Source organism: Grammomys surdaster, unplaced genomic scaffold (genome assembly GCF_004785775.1).
Source record: "Grammomys surdaster isolate TR1022 unplaced genomic scaffold, NIH_TR_1.0 136, whole genome shotgun sequence".
NCBI lineage: Eukaryota > Metazoa > Chordata > Mammalia > Rodentia > Muridae > Grammomys > Grammomys surdaster.
The window spans coordinates 4,391,066-4,410,345 of NW_021604594.1; the positions used below are offsets into that span (position 1 = coordinate 4,391,066).

The 19,280-nt window shown below is 37.2% G+C and overlaps 1 protein-coding gene across 1 annotated transcript in view; it reads right to left on the reverse strand.

The window, feature by feature from the left end:
* The window catches only part of Dnajc10 (DnaJ heat shock protein family (Hsp40) member C10), a 38,462-nt gene extending 20,441 nt beyond the window's left edge, over positions 1-18,021 (reverse strand). Inside the window, exons 1-10 of the mRNA XM_028762998.1 lie at positions 17,661-18,021; positions 15,938-16,286; positions 14,463-14,625; positions 12,674-12,724; positions 8,110-8,192; positions 7,731-7,862; positions 7,122-7,215; positions 6,145-6,222; positions 4,662-4,705; positions 93-230 (exon numbers count right to left, since the gene is read on the reverse strand). Of these exons, the coding sequence (XP_028618831.1) occupies positions 93-230; positions 4,662-4,705; positions 6,145-6,222; positions 7,122-7,215; positions 7,731-7,862; positions 8,110-8,192; positions 12,674-12,724; positions 14,463-14,625; positions 15,938-16,141 (987 nt within the window). The 5' untranslated portion in view covers positions 16,142-16,286; positions 17,661-18,021. The remainder of the gene's footprint in view (positions 1-92; positions 231-4,661; positions 4,706-6,144; positions 6,223-7,121; positions 7,216-7,730; positions 7,863-8,109; positions 8,193-12,673; positions 12,725-14,462; positions 14,626-15,937; positions 16,287-17,660) is intronic.
* Between the last annotated feature and the right edge of the window lie 1,259 nt (positions 18,022-19,280).

Genomic DNA, 19,280 nt, shown 5'->3' on the forward strand with positions numbered 1-19,280 from the left:
CTACATTGTTCACAAAATGTTACTATGCCCACCTTCTAGTATGTGCATGTGTCCAATTATATGCAAAGGAATTTCCTTAAAGTCATACATACCAAAACACTGGACTTTTCTTTGTTATTCAAAGTGGCTCCAGGAGGAAAATAAGCAGTGGTGCTAGCTGTGGCATCCAGGCTCTTGCAGAGGCTGTCCTGGGTGTCACAGTCCACCCATCCCACGTTAACAAGGCCATCCTTAGGGTAAGTGGAAACAAATGAAAATGCCTTAGGGTAAGTGGAAACAAATGAAAATGCCATGCATGATGTAAAGAAAAGGTCTCTAAGACTTACCTTTAGGTAAAACTCAGCTTTTCCATTATATAACTAAAACTTTTCAAAATTAGTATTCTACAGTATTCTATAACCTCAAACAATAAAACGTAGCTTCCTCAATATTAAACACCTACCATAGTAACCATCTACTTTTATATTTCTTTGTACATACCTACAAGAACTATATTTGACAATATTATTTTAAACTAGACTGCTCACTAGTCTCAGATTTAAAAATCCTAAACTGTGATGTGTGTACAGTGCAGTACTGCAACTGTCCGCCCACAATCACTGTGGTCCTCAGGCGCTCTCTGTGTCGATGATGTATCTACATCAGCACAGGGTCAGCTCTCACTTGGTGCTGGGTGAGCTCCTGTAATGAACACTAAAATCCTACATGAAAAGTATGTTTATTGAAATGTCAAGAAAATTTCTAGACTAGTTAAGCTGATAAAACATAGAGAACTAACATCTATTTAACTGGGATTCCAGAAAGACAAAAGATCAGGAAATAAGCAAAATCTGAAATAATGGCTAACAGGTTGAAAAAAAATTAACCTATAGGTTCACAAAGTCCAATAATTTAAAAGCAAAACAAGAAAATTGCACCTATGTAGTAACAAAACTTCAGGAAATTAGAGATAAATATTTTAAAAGCAGATGGAACTATTTATCATATGTGAACATCTTAAGTAAAACTTTAATTGTACACTTAAGATACACAATTCACTTGGGCTGGGGATATATCTAGCATACTCCAAACCCTAGATTCAGTCACCAGCACCATATACATATACAATACAAACAAAACTATGTTCCATTTATTGCATGGAAGACTTATGAAAACCCATGTAAGACTAACACAGATGACAGCAAAGTTGCAAGAGGTAATGAAAGAATTTATCTTCTAAGTCTCTTTCCTTGTCTAAGAAAATGGATGTTAGAGGCTTGTAATGTCATGGTATACAAGTTACAAAGAAAACCAACAATTTTAATTTGTATTCTTATAAGACTCAAAATGTAAGAAAAAGTTAACAAAGCAAAATGGAGAAGTAGAAAGGTCCACAGTAATAGTAGAAGATACGATACTCGAGAAAACTGAAATCTAGACTTGATAACTGCAATCACACACACACACACACACACACACACACACACACACCCTCAGTTCATCTTATAGAGGCATTCATCTATGAAGTACAAAAGTCATTTTTCAAAAGTACATAAATATTTATAAAAGTAGGTATTAGGCCATAAACATATCTTAATGTAGCTTAAAAATACTAAAACCATGCTCATTTACCCAAGCTGAAATTAACATAGCCAAAAATAACATGAAGCTTCAAAAAAATTACCTGTTTTAGACATTAAGCATAGTACTAAATAGTCTATGATAAAAGTTAGAAAATATTTGAATTGATAATAAAAATATTATGTAACAATATATTGTATGTCATTAAAGCTGAAATTTGTGGTAATTTATTGTCTATTAGAAAATAAAGCCTAACTATTAAAGATGTATCTATTTCAACAATTTTTGAACAAATTGAATCCTAAGAACACAGAAAGAAAGAAATAAAGCATAAAACTAAATAAAATACCAAACAAGTAGAGAACAAGATTCATAAAACATGATGAACTTTTAAAGTCTGATCAAGAAAAACAAACAAACAAACAAACCCCAGAAAGTACAAGTAAATACCAAAGATCTTCAGGCAACGAATGAATGTCATCAAATTATATGAGAGTGTTAAACACAGCTATATACTACTGCACTAAAAACGTAGTTGAAAAGGTGAAAATTTCTTTGAAAGGGAGAGAAAGACAAGCCTTTCTAACACAGTTTCAAGGATAGTACATCCCCAATGCTAAAACTAGTTTCCTGGAGGAAGAATAGAGGTCAGTAGTTCCGATGACCAAAAATTATAAACAAACAAACCAGTAAAAGATACTGATGTTCACATCTCGCCTTCAAATATTCTACTTTAACTGATCTGAGAGATGTGGTTTTGGTATTTTTTAAGACCCTTAAGTGATTTTAAACTAGTCTTGAAAGAGCAGTAGCCTAATTTCAAAGTGAAACAAGGAAACAAATAAAGTTTGTGATTTTAATATTAGCCAAAGCCATTTTTTAAAAGAAAAACCCATACTCTATATAAAGACAGCTATCAAATGGTTATAATGATCATGTTGCTTCCAACAACGTCAAAGTACAGTCATGTACTGCTTAAGTACTCATGGTGAACAATGGTCTTTGTCTTTGTTCATGTATCTGACAGTCATCCTGGAAGATTGCAATGGAACAGCAATTCTATGGCTGAGAGAATTCACAGCTGGTAAAAGGATAACATGGAAGAAAGAACCAGAAACCTTCAATTCAGTGAAAGGTTTTTCCAAACTTTCTGTAGACTTTAGTAAGCTCTGTAAAAAAATTAAAACATGGACACCTAACACAAATGGCTTCCACTAAAAGAGAGGGATGCTTATGGCATATTATCTGCTTAAAAGTAAATCTATGATGAATACAGGAATACAATTAACAGACTATCACAGACATAATTCCCCCAAAGGGCTCTAATCTTCAAGGAGAGCCTTAGTCAGGTCCTTTAGAAGAGATCCAAAGGTTGTATGGCTTTCATAGAGTGATTCCCTGCCTGCTACTGTCAATCAAGACCTACCAGTGGGACAGGATTTGGAGGTGGCAGATTGTTGGAGTTTGGCTGGTCTTGTGCACTATGTATTCAGATGCTGATTTCTATGCCCCGAGATCCAGTTACAGTCCCAGTCTGGACAGGGGCACTTTCATGAATATTGAAGAATCTCCTGTACTAATGTGATATAAAGAATGCTCTCCAATTATCTCTGGTTGGTTAATAAAAAGCACAACTGGTCAGAAGAGAGGAAGACTGGACTTCCAATCCCAGGGCTAGGGGTTAGAGCCATAGAGAAGGGAGTTGGCCACTAGACAAGGTTCAGGAGAAGAGCCACTAAGTGGAGGAAGAATATGGTCACCATGAGGTCAGGAATGAGGAGCAGTCACTAAGGGAATTCTCCATCAGGTCAGACAGCTACATCAGAGTGAGCCCCAGAGAGAGTAAATGCAAGTAACTTGAGGCCTGTGGCTGGTAAGACAGAGAGGAGATATCTCAGTTATTGTCCTTAAAGCTTGTTGAACAAATCAACAGGTCTCTGTCTCAATTATTTGGGAGCTAGAGAGTTAGAAAAAACTGCCACCTTTAGATTTCATCCTATAGGAGATGATATAGATGACCCAGACCCTGAGCAGGAGCAGGCCAAGGTGTGCATTTGCCCTTTAGTTAATAGGCCACTGGTTAAGGATAATTACTGAAGAAAAACCATACATTTACAAACTTGGTGTGGTCCAAGTGTACAATTTATGTAAAGACTACAGTAATAATGTGGGGTCAGGCCTGCACAGCAACCTATAATCACGTAAGTATCATTCATGTTACATGCTTTGTAGAGGTCCGCCAATTCTTAGTTTTCATACTACATTTTTATCATATTCTTTCTATGTTCACACATACATACTTAGCAATGTGCTGTCACCTCCTATATTTCCAACATTGTAAAATGCTATACAGTTTTATAGCCTAGAAGCAACGGGCTATACTATAAGGGCTAGGTTTTAGGCACCGTGAACATACTAGTCTTGTCTTAGTAAATGTTATGTTGCCTTACAATGATGAAATTGCCTAATGTATTCCTTAGTACATTATAATCCTTAATCTTTAAATAACAGATGACTATCCTACATACATGCATACATATATATACATGTAATAGATATATGTAATGAATATATAAATCAATCCCAATTCTCAAATTAAACAGTATAGAAATGAGGCAGATACGAACTTCACAAATTTAGTCTATGTATAAAAATCACACTCAATCAGTGTCAGTATCAGTATTATATATTTCCAACTTTTTCAACTGAAAATCTCCCAGACCACAGTGAGAGCCTTAGTAGTACTAAGGATAAGAATCATTTATAGCACAATACCCAACCTCTACATGAAGTAAGCAGAAGAAACAGTGGCTAAAAACTGAGACAACAAAATCTAAAGTTTGGAAATGACAAAATGGTTAGCATATAACTGGGTTAATTCATAGAAAATAATAAACATGGAAGACTTAGAGGTGAGTTTGTTAACAATGACTGAACATAGCTAACATTTAGAAAGACACAGAGCTAAATCATGTCTATCAGAAAATAAGATCACATGTAAATAGGATAAAGTGCTCAAGAAACAATGAAAGATTCTTGGTGTCAATTTCTAGCTCTACTTCTTACATGGTGACAGTTTTACAAAAAGGATAGATGCTTACCAACATGCCACTAAGCCTGAGTCGTGTCTGTGACGTCAAACAATCTGAGGGGAAGAAAATTTATGAGGTTATTTTAGTTTTAATTAGGATGGTTCCCCTGTACAACCATACTGTTTCTATAGCAGGTAACTGAGCTGTCTTGGTAAAGACTGACAGGCCCAGGAAGTAGACTTGGGGCTATCAAGCAACCTGTCTCTGTCTTACACACAATCTTTCATTCTCTCCCTGTAATGTCTCAGGATTTCCACAGAAGAGCAGCCAGTGTTTCTGTAAGGGCTTATTCTCTCAGTAACTCTCCTTTGGCCAAGAAGCCTCATGATTTGAAAGAAGTAAAATGTAATGAAACCATTTGAAAAGGTATATGTAGAATCCTCAAAATATAACAAATTTTAATCTTAAAACAGGTACACACACACACACACACACATATATATAATACATATAATATGTTGTTAAATATGAACAATAGGATATAGTGAGGTATGATTTGGAAGAAAAGGAACTGTGGCATGTCACAGGCTAAAGATAAATGATAACATCTTAGAAGGTTTCAAAAGCTCATGTGTAGATAGAGAAATCAGCATTTAGCATTGGCTAGACCAGTGGTTCTTAACCTGTGAGTCATGACCTGTCAGACATCCTGCATATCAGATATTTACAGTACTACTCATAGCAGCAGTATTAAGAGTTATGAAGTAGCAGTGAACTAATTTTATGGTTGAAGTCACTACAACCTGAGGATCTGGATTAAATGGTCACAGCACCAGGAAGGTTGAGAACCACAGGGTTTCAAGGTTATGTTTTCCTAACATAGGCCTTGGAAGATGGGTGAATGGCTCTTTTTAGTCATAAAACAATATATCCCCAGCAAAGGGGCACAAACGTAAAAAGGTGATGAGTAAGAAAAATACCCATATTGGGATCAGACACAAAAAGTATTAACAATGGGGCTAGTTTGTAATATTTGAAACAACTTTTAATTGATCTCACTGAGCACAATTTACATTTTTAACATTTGGCATGCAGGACACTGAACTTTAAACAACTCACAGAGGCCCTTAGAAAATGAGACTAATATAATCTTATGAGATGAACATATTTTTTTTTATATATGTAAGTTTCAAAATTTAAATTTCTAAACATTATATTGCAAGCAACTGTAGTCGATATAATTAATTACTGTGGAAACTGCCCAGTTTACCTTTGGCTATTTGAGGTACAATGTATCCTGAGAATAACCAGGCTGAAAACCTCACCTACTCAACACGAAATTATAAAGATATTTACATATTACTAATTCATTACCTGCTTTGTATAAAATAAAGACGTACACATTTACTAAGTAAACACTTGTAACTTGAGGCTTAAATTGTGTTTTGAAATAACTGATTACTGACAAAAAAAAATCATCAAGTTCAGCAGCATAAATTATCCTCTAAATTTAGATATCAGTCTTTTTATTCTAACAAAAAGACAAAATTACCTTCTCCTTTAGAACAGAATGTGATCAGCCAGCCAATACCAGCAGCAAAAGCAGTTTCTATGGCGTTAACAAAATTTCCTTTAAAGAAAATAAAATTTCTGAGTACATCTAACTCTTCTAAATAGTATTTCTTTCTTTTCAAATTTAAGCATTTCTAGTACCCTCTAAATATTACAAATTATTTTTTAAGACAACAATTATTTAAGAAAAAACAAACATACATCGGTAAAGTCCCTTTTAACCTGAGCTTTGCCTTGTAGTTCTTCTACACAAGTTCCCTGCACTCTATTGTTCTCCTTTAGATTTGGAAAGAACTGCTGATCTCCAAATACCCAGTATTCTCTAAAACCTTCCTATTCAAGGCTATGAGAAACTAGTTATGTTTTCTTTAAAGAAGTATCTCCTAACCTTTCTTTTTCTAAATTGGGTGGTTCTGTATCTTTTACGCTTAGTTCCTAACCATCAAAGTTACTGGCCTGCATCTCAGTTGCTCCCTGAAGTGAAGTGGGGTTATATGCTTTTACTGCAAACACAGTGCTTAACAGCGTTTCTAAATCACAGCCGGGGCTAAATGAATGACTAAGACATGGCTCTAGCTAAGAACTGTCTCATGGATACTTCAAATAGCCAACCTAAAAGCATTTGGTCAATTAAAATCTACCACTAGAAATGTTTTTGAACTTTAAATGGTCTTTCTGCCAGCGGCCGTGGAAGCAGGCTCTGCCTCAGTGCTGAGTGCTGAGTTGGCTGTTTTATGGAAGTCATGTTCTCCCATCTCACACCTGAACTGCAGAAGTCCTTATATAAACCCAACCAGCCTGCTCTACGGACGAGTCAGCAGGGACCTCAGCAGTGACACACTTCCTAAGAAGCACAGGAAAAGATACTTCAAAACATCATTACTGTGAGCCCCATGGTAAATTCAAAATACTGATTTCAAAACATCACTAAAACCCACGCAACTAAGAAAACATTACCTGTTGACAGTTCCGTCACTGTGCTCCTGACATGTTGCATGGCGAAGCTCACTAAGCTGTCCTTTGACCTATCTCCGTTGTATTTCACTGCAGCCTGTTGGTTTTTATAAAAATATCTCTTACTTTTTCATTTTAAAAGCCTACCAAATACCTGTATTTAACATTATTTTGATAACACAGGAAGTTCTATTTCTAAACAACAGTGTATTTACAAATAATACTTAAGAGAGCCTTGACAGTACAGATCATATAGAATACTCTTTTACAACATTTCTAACAATTTTAGCTTTAGTTTCATTACTAGAAATTGGGAAAAAGGATGAGATTAGAGCTTTCTATCCTATGAGACAGTGCCTAAAATACATTATAAACCATAAAACACAATATGTGTATTAAATATCCTGTATGACAGGAACTGATGGTCCCTAAGTTTCATAATACAATACAAAAATGTTTATTATAAATTAGCTCCTAAAATAAGAAAAAGCAGAAAATAGCCTAAAACATATTGTTTTACAAATGTTTAAAACAAATAGCCTACATATTGTTTTCTCTAGTACTTGCTTGTTAGAAAGTCTCACAAATATTAAAAATAGAAATATTCCTTACCATTCCAGACCTAAAGATAAAGAGGCTGGGGTAACTGTTGACTCCTTTCATTCGGCAAAGCATCCGATCATCACCACAGTTGACAGCTCCAATTCGAAGTAATCCATCCACTTCTTTAGCAAATTCTCTCCACTATGATAGGAAAAGAAAACAAGTGTTTCTCTGGTATTGTTTCTTCTCTTGCACATACTTTACTTTATATAATCTTAAAGTAGGAAAGTTTTACTAAATAAGACATACAGGAAAAGTATCTGGTAATGATTTCATAGTCAGTTGCTAACACAAAATAATTTCCAACATACTACGATAAGAAAAAAAGGAAGCATAATGCATCAACTAGGAAAAAGACTTTAATGGCTGGGTTATTAAACATACGTACAGTGGGGGCTAAATCATGGCAATGCGAACATCCCGGGGAGTAAAAGTTTACAAACCACAGTTCTCCAGAGTTGACAGCAGCATCTGAAAGCACATAAGCCATACAGTTTACTGAAGGTTCAGCGTATTTCAATCACAAACCATTTTGCTAAGTTCAGACTGAAAAAAAAATGGGTCCTAAATAGTCCACACTGCCCTTATTTCCTGTGGTTTCCTTAGTAGTAGCCTTTCTTTTCAAGCTTCAAGCCCATGTAACTTTTACAAACCTCTCCTAAGGCTATACTTGAATGAGTAGCAGTCTTGTATGGTAATGACGGTCATGAAGTCATACAAGGCGTGGCACAGGAGGTAACAGGCCAGGGCTCATGCCAGTCTGTGCACACAGGAGATAAAGAGAAACAGCAGAGCTGAGACTAAAGTTCTTCCACCACTGACAGCCAGGCTCAGGAGGCCCAGGGCTCCTCATAGATGCTACAACTGATCTCTGAGGCAGGGTCTCACTGTATAGCCCTGGTGGCCTGGAACTTGCTATGAAGACTAGGCTTGCCTTGATCTCACAGGGATCCTCCTGCCTCTGGCTTGGATACTGAGATCAAAGGTGTGTGCTAGTAACTTGTATAACAGAGTAAAGATTACAGTAATTAAATTAAATCTTTTTCCTAAATAAGATCTTTACCTTTGAAAAGCATGCTGTTTAAGAATGCAAGGTAAAGAATTCTGTCATCTTAAAACATCAATACATATTTTTCCTAACAGATTTGAGCACCATGTAATACCTAGCCAGTAGCACAGAACTATAGAATGACTTGATGAAGACAAACTTTTTGATTTTAAGCAAGGATCACTCTAATATTCTAGATAAAAATGTGAGGGCAATTTGCTTTAAGAGTTTTAATACCCAAATCAGCTGTCAGTGATTTTAAAATAAAATTTTCATAAATTATAACTATCAAGAAGTGTGTACTATGCTTATTTTGCTTAACCGACTGGTTAGTTGAAAACATTCAGAAACACATTTCAGTGGCAAGGCAGTTCTGTAGAGAAACTACAGTTTATCTACACATTGCATGTAAGAGTGCATAACTTAGGATTTTCCTCAGTCATTCTTTAGCAAAGTTGAGGACGTGTTAAACTACCTAGATGATCTCAATACATAATGTTGGCTTAGACCAGCAACTGGTATTAATTTAGGGAAAGTCTTCAACAGAGTTAATGAGAACCTCAATAGAAAAAGAGATCATCTTATGAATTATAACACATGATATGGAGCATCGATGGCATGAGTAGTTGCTCAGTTCTCACTGCTTATGCAGTAGTAAGATTAAAATACACTTTCATTTCACTGATTTACTTAGATTTAGAAACAAATACAGTTTTGCTATATTGTCTAATCTGGGTAGGAACTCTGTCCTTCTACCTCAACTTATTATGTAGCTGGGCTCACAGGATAGGTCACTGTGCTGGGCTAAAAGTATTTTTAAAAGTGTAGCAAAACAGCATAATGAAATGCTTTTATATTAAGTCAGTAACTGAAAACAGAACAAGAATTATTTAAAAATGCACATTTCTTTAAAATTGCAAATCCAGACTATCTATTAATATCTGTACCATAGCTTCTACTAGTACAGAAAATACAGTGGTCTTAAGTTCCTCTTTCTTGAGCCATGTTCAAAAGGATGTCTGAACTGTAGCCTTATTTGATGAGGTGTTTTCTACCTTTTACATACAGCCTAGAACTTGATCACAACTGATGAATTGTTGTACTGTGACAAAGAAAGAGATAATATGCTTATGCTTAATGGAAAATAGGATTCCTCACAAAAGGAAACGATCCTGACAGCTTTTTTTGTTTGTTTATTTGTTTTGTTTTTGTTTTTCGAGACAGGGTTTCTCTGTATAGCCCTGGCTGTCCTGGAACTCACTCTGTAGACCAGGCTGGCCTCGAACTCAGAAATCCGCCTGCCTCTGCCTCCCAAGTGCTGGGATTGAAGGCGTGCTCTACCACTGCCCAGCCCTGACGGCTTTGAAATCAGAGCTCACTAACTACTACTGTCTCTTCTGGACTGAGGTTGGACACTTGGGGTTCCTTTCCTGGTAAAAATGAACTGTGTAATTTAGGCTAAATTTCTCAGTACTAACAATTGGAAACTGGACAAAATATAAAGACCTATGTTGAAAGCCTGAGGCAGTTGTAGTAAGGGAATCCAATGTCAGTATATGGGACGGTGGAAATCAGAGCCAGTACTGGTCACTGCTAGAAGAGATGCCTAAGGGGCAAGTAACGTCAGAGATTTCAATGGATTAATCATGGAGAAGGATAAGAGGACTTAAGGGTACAGAGGAAGGGTTCTGCAAACAGAGATGAACTGGGGCATGATCACAGCACAGCATGTGACCATTTTGTTCTATCTGAAAAGAGCTGATTTGAGAGTACTGGGGACTATCCCAAAAGTCACTAGGAATACACACATCATTTAAAAATGATTCTATTGTCAGGCAGTGGTGGCGCACACTTTTAATCCCAGCACTTGGGAGGCAGAGGCAGGCGGATTTCTGAGTTCGAGGCCAGCCTGGTCTACAGAGTGAGTTCCAGGACAGCCAGGGCTACACAGAGAAACCCTGTCTCGAAAAACAGAAAACAAAACAAAATAAAAATGATTCTATTTATTGAAAGATTAAATAACTCAAACCAATAGAAAAAATGGCAATAGAAACTCACAAACAAGCCCAATGGTGACATCTGCCCAAATACAAGTTGTCTCTATAACCCACATTTGTCACCTTCTCTCCATTTCTTGAACTAAAATGTCCGGATCATCTTATCACAATTTATTGATGTGAAGAATGGAGCTAGTGTTAGTTAACTATCTCTGAATTATCTCTAGAATTTCATGGCTGAATTTAAAATTATCATTTTGGGTTCTAAGTGACCTCCCTAATTAGGAGGCCCTTTTCTGCAGTGACATCTGAAAAATTATAAATTCATCTGTAATAATAAACCTTATAAAGTCTCATTCTTGGTGGTCTCACAGAGCAGCTAGATGCAGGTTTGGCTCAGTTCCTCTGATTCTATATGTGATCTCCAGTTTCCTAACCACAAATGCCCCACAAACACTTACAGATGAGATGAGTCAGACTAAGAATCACACAGGAAAAGCGACAGAGCTACATAACCACATAGAGTGTGATACAGGTATTACTTTCATCTGGCAACAAATCGAGTTCCCCTATTTCTTTCGTAGGAAAGATGTTGAAATATTCATATACACAACTTATAAAGGCACCATATTAAAAATATGTTAGCTACCTTTTATACTACAATTCATTTATAATAAAAAAAAGTTAGTAAAAAAAGACAATCTTTGCTTAGAAGAAACTCTACTTAAAAATCTAGTAACTGTACATCTTTTATAATAACAAAAAAGTATAATTTTTGTAACTAGCATTTTGTTTTACAGTGAAGTGTGATTATAATATAGCAAAATAAAACTGGAATTCTTTTGAATACAACTTATTTTGAAGTAGAACAGAAGTAATAGAACACTTGTCTAGCATGCTTGAGGCTCTAGGATCAACTTCAGACACACAGACCCAGACATCCATGTACATGCACGTGTGCATATGTGCGTGTGCGCGCACACACACACACACACACACACACACACACACACACACACACACCAGGCACACATAAACATAGAACACACACACACACAAAGTAGAAAAGATCATTATAGCTATACAGAAGGTACAGAAGGAAGAAGATTATGACCTGATTTTCTTCTAACGCTCTAAAGTGTAATGAGCAGAGTAGGGCATTTTACCACAGATCACATAGAACATTAAACCTCTTCCACAATAACCACACTTATGTAAAAGGAAAGAATCAAGACGTTCTGAAAGTTGCGCGTATACAGCAAAATAACTTAGAATAATCTATAATCTAAACCTGAACTGTACAATATTTTTATTTTTTTAGTATTCACATTTAGACATCTTGTTAAGTACTGGCTAAGAAGTATTAAAGTTTTCAAAATTTTATTTTACGTATGTGACAGTTCTGTGAAGCATTGAAATCCTTGAAACTATACTTAGCAATTGGTTGTGACACCATATGGGTGCTAGGAATTGAACCCAGGTCCTCTCTAAAGAGCAGAAGGCTCTTAACTCCTGAGTGAGCTCTCTAGCCTGTAGTTCTTCCTAATGCTTCAACCTTTCATGCTTTGGTGACTCCCAACCATACAATTATTTTGTTGCTATGTCATAACTATAATTTCGCTGCTGTAGTGAATTATATAAGTATTTGATTTGCAGGTAGTCTTAGGTGATCCCTGTAAAGAGGTCATTCACTCCCCAGGCTGAGAACCACTGCTCTAGCCCCATGCTCCTGCTTTTATTTTCAAACAATGAACCATATGCTTCTCTGAAAAGTCTAATGGACCATGTATATCTTTTTTTAAAAACCTGAAGAATTTTTAACTTCTGATTACATTTAGACCTGTGAGTTTTGGGTAAGAGATGTGATTTATATGTACTTTCAGAAAGTCATAGGTCTATAAACTTACCAAATTCTCTTCTTTCTAATGTTATGATTTCAGGATCATCATCATAAATACCTAATTTTAAAAGTGGATAAAAATCATAAAATTAAAACTTCATTAAAACAAATCACTACATAAAAGATTATTCACTCGTGCCTTAGCTATACAAAAATCAGATTACACTGAATTTCAAACCAACAACTACTGATGACTCATTTCAAGACTGACAACACCTTCGTAAGGCTTCTCCCTGGGAAGGTGACTAGGCTCCTAATCACCTATTGGAATCCGAGTGAATAGGTTCCTAATCGCCTTCTCCAATCCCATATGAAACCCGTTTTGTTTTGTTACTTTTAAAAATTACCACAAACTCATTAGAAGTTGTAAAAACTGGCTGGAGAGATGGCTCAGTAATTAAGAACACACTGGCTGTGCTTCAAGAGGTTCTGAGTTCAATTCCCAGCAACCACATGGTGGCTCACAACTACCTGTAATGGGATCTGATTCTCTTTTACGGTGTGTCTGAAGATAGTACAGTGTATGCACATACATAAAAATAAACAAACAAACAAATAAATAAGTGTTAAAAAAAAGAAGTTGCAAAAACAGCACAAATTCTTATGCACCCTTCACCTAACTTCTCCTAAAGATGATATGCTATTTAATATATGTTATCACTTTAAAACATGTTATATTGCTTAAAATAATATGGCTATAAAATCTGCAGAAGCAGATACTTAGAAGTATAAGTTTTATTTACTATGGTTAAACTTAAGGTGAGAAAACTCTGCATTACTACCTAAAGTATCCAAGTAGCATTAACAGTGGGTATAAAGTACAAATAGCACATTTTTTTTTCTTTTACAGAGGCCACTTCTAAATAAATATTTTGGACTTTATAGGACATCATAGGACATAGTTTCTGTAGTGTTCTTTGGTTTTGTTTTTAAACACAAATACTCAATTCTGCCCTTATAGTCTTATAGAAGTCATAGATCATATATAGCAAAGAGGCAGAAATGTCAATAAAATTTTATTTAGTTAAGCAAGTAGCAAACCAGGTCTTGCTGGAGAAAGTCAGTAGGTAATATATTTAAATATTTTCGAAAGCAAATCAAGTCTTGAGTAAATTGCAGAAATAAATTTAAACTATTTGCTTTATTTTAATATAAAAGCACGTCAGGTCTTAGCCTGCATTGGAAGCTAACGAGTGACAACAGGAAACACTCGTTCTATGACCATACTCCTGATGTGACTTCTATCTTTAATTCCTCCTTCCCTTTTTTCTTCTGTGCCCCGCTCTCCTCTTGCTTTTCTTGTTTATTCTTGTCACCATGTAAAATCATGATCACAAAGGTGACACACAAGGACGACGGTGTTTCTACTAGACAAGCTGTCATTATACTTAAAAAAATTTTAGCTTTTGTTGGAACATGTAATGCTCTTCAAAGTTTTGAAAAGCTTCAATAGTTAATTTCTAATGCAACATACAGCACACAACACTGTTAAATTAACAGGAACCATACATAAGAATATTAAGTATAATCTGACCAATAGACTCTCACATATATACAGTAATTTCTGAATACCAACCCACTTACCTTTTCAACTCAACTGCAGAGTAAATTAGAAAACACTAATCAAAGTAACATATATGAAATATATAAACTAAATAGCAGAAGAAAACTAACTTTTCTTTCACTCAGACTATGAAAAACTTGAGGTAAGGAGACAGCTTGGTGGTGGAGAGCATAAAGTCCCAGCATGGGTGAGGGAGGAGACAACTTAGACCTCAGGAATAATAGCACCTTACCGAAATCGTAACGGTAGTAGCTCCAGCTCTCATACTGGCCCCCTTGATTATCTTCAAGTCCCTTTTCTCCATATTTGTCATACTTTTTCCGTAAATCTTCATCTTTGAGTACTTCATATGCCCTATTTATTTTTAAAAAATCCCCATGTGCGTTTGGATTATTCTGTTAAAAAAATATGAGATACAATAGTTACTTCAAATGGACAATTTGAATCTTTTCAAAAACACAGCTTTAATTGATCCTAGCGATTCCTGAATACCAGATGTCAGCAGAAAAAGCAGGGCAGTACAATAGGACATGAATCATCAAGATGAAATAAGGAAGTCCTTCTAAGGAAGCAGAGTTTCAAAACAGGGGAAAAGCTTGACAGTTCTGGCAACACAGTTTCTCATGTCTATATAAAGTATCCAAGTAAGATCAATGGGTAAAGATCGGTAATTCTCTTGTAAAAAATGCTGAAAAAAAATGCAACAAGATAAAACCTAAAGGACCCTTGAAGCCTTACTCCAAAATGTGTTACTTCTGTAACAATGGTAATTTTCCCAGCTGAGACTCAACATGAAGTGTATTTTTCAATGCTTCAGTTTATTAAATAAGAAATAATACCAAGATAACAATTCAAAACTGGACTGAAAAAAAAGTTACTTTTTTACTGTTTCACAGAATTGACTTCTGGAAATCACACTTGGAAATTTTAAGACAAAAACTTGAAAAACAACAAGAACAAATCTTCAAATAAACTACAGATCTCTGGGAAAGATGATTAAGAGTTTATAATGCTCAGCATTATATAATTCAACAAAATAATTTCATTTATAAATTTCTACTTCAAAAATTACCTCCATCATGTCCTCTCATATGACAAGCTAAAAATTAATGAAAAAACTTTAAATACCATCACATTCATAATACACCTATTTTTAAAGATTCTTGGGTACACAGTCAAATATTTACAACTGGAAATCCATTTGGAGCTCTCAAGTTTTCACTTATAAGTGTGTACATCAAAAGTTAGAGCCATGCATGGAAAACAAGACTGAAAGTCAGAGCACACTGTGACTACAGTCACTGCTGTTGCATCTGCAGGACACTGGAGTTCTGAGGGCAGATCTGTCTCTCTCCACCCACTTTGATATGAACACAGCTTCATAGACAGGGCTTGGCGCTATCGTCTCTACTTCTGCTGGAAACTAGTTTACAGAAGAGGTGACTGTGGATCTGATCCCAACAAAATCACTGCATTTTGCTTCTCCTGGTTTTGACTTTAACAGGTGAATTATTAGTTTCAGGTGGTGGGGATCAAACCCCTGAGCCTTGTGCATGCTGGGCAAGGGCTCTACTTCTGAATTATATCTACAGTTCCCAAATTAGAATTTTTGACATTATGCTTAAGCATTTCAAATGGTTATTTAAAAATAATTAAAATAGGGACATAGCAAAAGAACCAGATATTTAAAAGAGAAATTTTACCTACCGGGTTTTTATCAGGATGTAACTTCAGTGCTAATTTCTTAAAGGCTTGTCTTATTTCTCTACTGCTTGCAGTTTTAGATACTCCAAGTAAACTGTAAAAATTCTGATCTGTGCCCACTACGATGACCACATACAGTATCAGAAGACAGAGACCTATCCTCTTCAAGTCTCTGATAAAGTCATCTTTGTTTAACCAGACTCCCATTCTCTTTCTTATGTAAGTTCTGACTTATGTGAACATTAAGATACAAGGCCGGGTCCGTAGTTATAAGAAACACACGTGAGAATCTCTGTCCACATTACTTCAAGGGTCAATCAAGCATCTCGGAACACAGATCAGAAGTGTTAACCTAAAGAGAGCAAATCAGGCGGTTAAAACACTTTTCAAACTAAACAGTTATAACATGATTTGCCAAGTGACACAGTCAGCAGTGCAGTCTCCACTGAAGGTCACATCATGGTGAATGGCTTCACATACCTATCCTCTAGGCCCCTCCCTTGCCTCTATATTCAGGTAGGCATGTTGGTAAAATCACTCTAGATAGCAGGACAAAGGTAATTCGTAGCTGTAGCTAGCTATCTAGCTTACAAGAAACACACACACACACACACAGATAGAGACAGAGAGATGGAGACAGGGACAAAATGGTCCTGGTCAATAAGACTCTACCAGGATAAGAATCAGCAGTATTCCCTTCCTCTCCCAGCACGATGTCCTTTTACCATACCTCTTCCCTTTCAGCATATTCCACGCCTGGAAAGCTGCTCAATTTTCTTTTTTTCTAATCTAACCTCATTTGTAGAGAATGCCTTTGAGGGGAATAAAAGGAAGCATAAAGCTTTTCCAAGAGGGTTGAAACCTTTACATAACCGTTTAAGAACATCAGAATAAAAATAGGTAACTTAAAAAGCAGCTCACAACACGTGGTCTAAAGTGTTAGCACCGAAATTATTTTATAAAAATCAGAATTAAGTGCAAATCAGTTCAATTTCACTGTAAAGCTCCTGTCCAGAGTAAACAAAAACAGGAAAACAAAGAGGAGAACAGGCATGCTTGAGGGTAAAACCCTAGCATTTACCCTTACAGCTAAACTAGTATTCTTTAATATCTTAAAATGCTTTGGGAAAAAAAGGATCTAACTTCTCTAACATCCTAAGTTTCAGCTCTCTTCATTGAAGTCCAGGTATGTTTCTAAATATTCCTCCTTACCTGGGAATAGGCCTCACCTCACTTCTAACTCCTCCTTTTCGTCTCTCCCAAATATACCTTTGTAAAATATACTAGTATAGAACCAGAAATATCCATACTGACAACCATCAGGAAGGAAAACAAATGAAGTACAAATCTCAATGCGGGCTTTGGGATAAGGTGTCCCTCGGCTCAGGGTGGTTCTCAGGCAGCCTGGGAATAACTGAACAGCCCGGGGCCAGTGAGGCTGCAGGTAAACGCAAGGTTAATGATGTATGGTGCCATCGCTCCAGAGTGGGATCGGGGAGAGGCCAAAGACAGAGGGAACGAGGCTGGCAAGAGTGCGTCTGAGGTCACAGGTCGGGCCTGGGAGAGAAAACCCGAGTAAGAAAGTACGAGCAAATGGGGGCCCGCAGAGGTGGAGTGGAAGGGGCGGTGAGAACCCGGCACAATGGGAAACCGAGGCGGTGGGATGCAGTCTAGCCCCTTCCCTCCCTGACGTCCCCGCGGTGTGTGGAGCCCGGCCCGCGCCCACCTCGGCGTCCTCAGCTACTGCCCCATCCTTAGGCCACCGAGCTCGGGACCCGGCAGGACCGGACGCCGCCTGCGAACGCGCGCAGCAGCAATTCTACCGCTCCCGTCGAGCCGGCGGGGCGGGGCGGGGCCTGGCGCGGGGCATTGTGGGAAAGGCATGGGGGCGGGGAGAAGGCCAGACAGCGGCCGGTGGGGTTGGACGGGTGGGACCGGTGGAACTGTTTAGGCTGACGTGGCCTTATGTGCGGCTGCTGCGGTCGCTGCGGGTCCAGCTCTTAGCCAGAGATAGGGAGGAATCCCGCAGCGCGGCCCACAGGCATTATGCGGCCGCACTCAACCGCTGGAGGAAGGAAGGGTGTGAAGCCCGCCTTTTCCGGTCCCGTTGCCAGGGCGACGGGAAAACCCGGGTGAGAGATCCGGTTTGCTAGTCCTCTCCAGAGGTTTGGTTAAAGGGTGGGTATCGTTTGGAAAGGGCAGATTTGGCAGAAAGTGGAGAACTCGCCTGAATTAACCCTGTTTGCAAGGGACCGGACAGGATAATTAAAAAAAAACTTTCTAGAAATAAAATTATTTACAACTTTTGTGTACCAACAAACATGAAGCATTCTACAGGATTTCTGGGTTTGTAAATCTGCCCTCTGATCATTTCTTCTTTACTCGACTTGATACAGAAACTGCATTTTTTGAGTCATGACAATTTGACCATTGAAGTAGACATACTTAAAGTCCCTGAAAGAGGAAACGATGGAAACTGATAGTGATAATTTGAAATAAGTAGAAATTGATAATGAGTCTTTGGGATAGTAAACCAGATGTCAGTTAATAATTTTATGGCTGTAGGACCTGTTGCTAAACCAACATATTGTAGGAAAGAAGCGGAAGTATAACGAACAAAGGCAGAAATATCAGAAACAGCCTGAAGTAGCAGCTGCTAAACTGGCCGAAGTACACATGCATTAACTCACTTCTACAAATAATCTCGGGAGATTCTGCTGATTATCATATACGCTTCAAAATGGATAAATAAATGAGTAACTGAAAATTGAAGGAAATAAGATTAACACTTAAGCAACCTAGTTCATTATGCCACAGTGATCCAAAACTGCTTAGAAAAAAATCTAAAAGCAAAACAGAGAACTGAAGCATCAAGTGGAAGCTAATAGTAGGTTTTTGTTACCATGGTGAATACATGACTTTATCTTTTAGATGATAAGGAAGCTTCTTAAAGCTTTATTGTAAGGAACTGGAGTTGCATTTTACATCATTTGCATTTTACCTCCTGAAGGGAGGATACAAAGGAGACATGCTTAGGAAAGGGAGAGCAGGGAAAACACAGAGACACAGGCAGCCTGTTGCAAGTAAAGCAGTATGTAATCTCTTCTCTGGGATATGTACTGGTGCGTAACATGAGCAAAGACTAACTGCCCCCCCCCCCAAGAAATTGGATAATGGAGGGACACATTGACCTGTTATTCAACTATATTTGTAACTAGGAGGGAAATAACTTAGTGAAACAAAAAGAAACACAGACTGCGGCAAGACAAAAAGAAATGACCATCCAGCAGCTTTCAGATCATTTTAAGAGGTTTTATGGCTCAGTGGTTAAAATTACTGGCTGCTC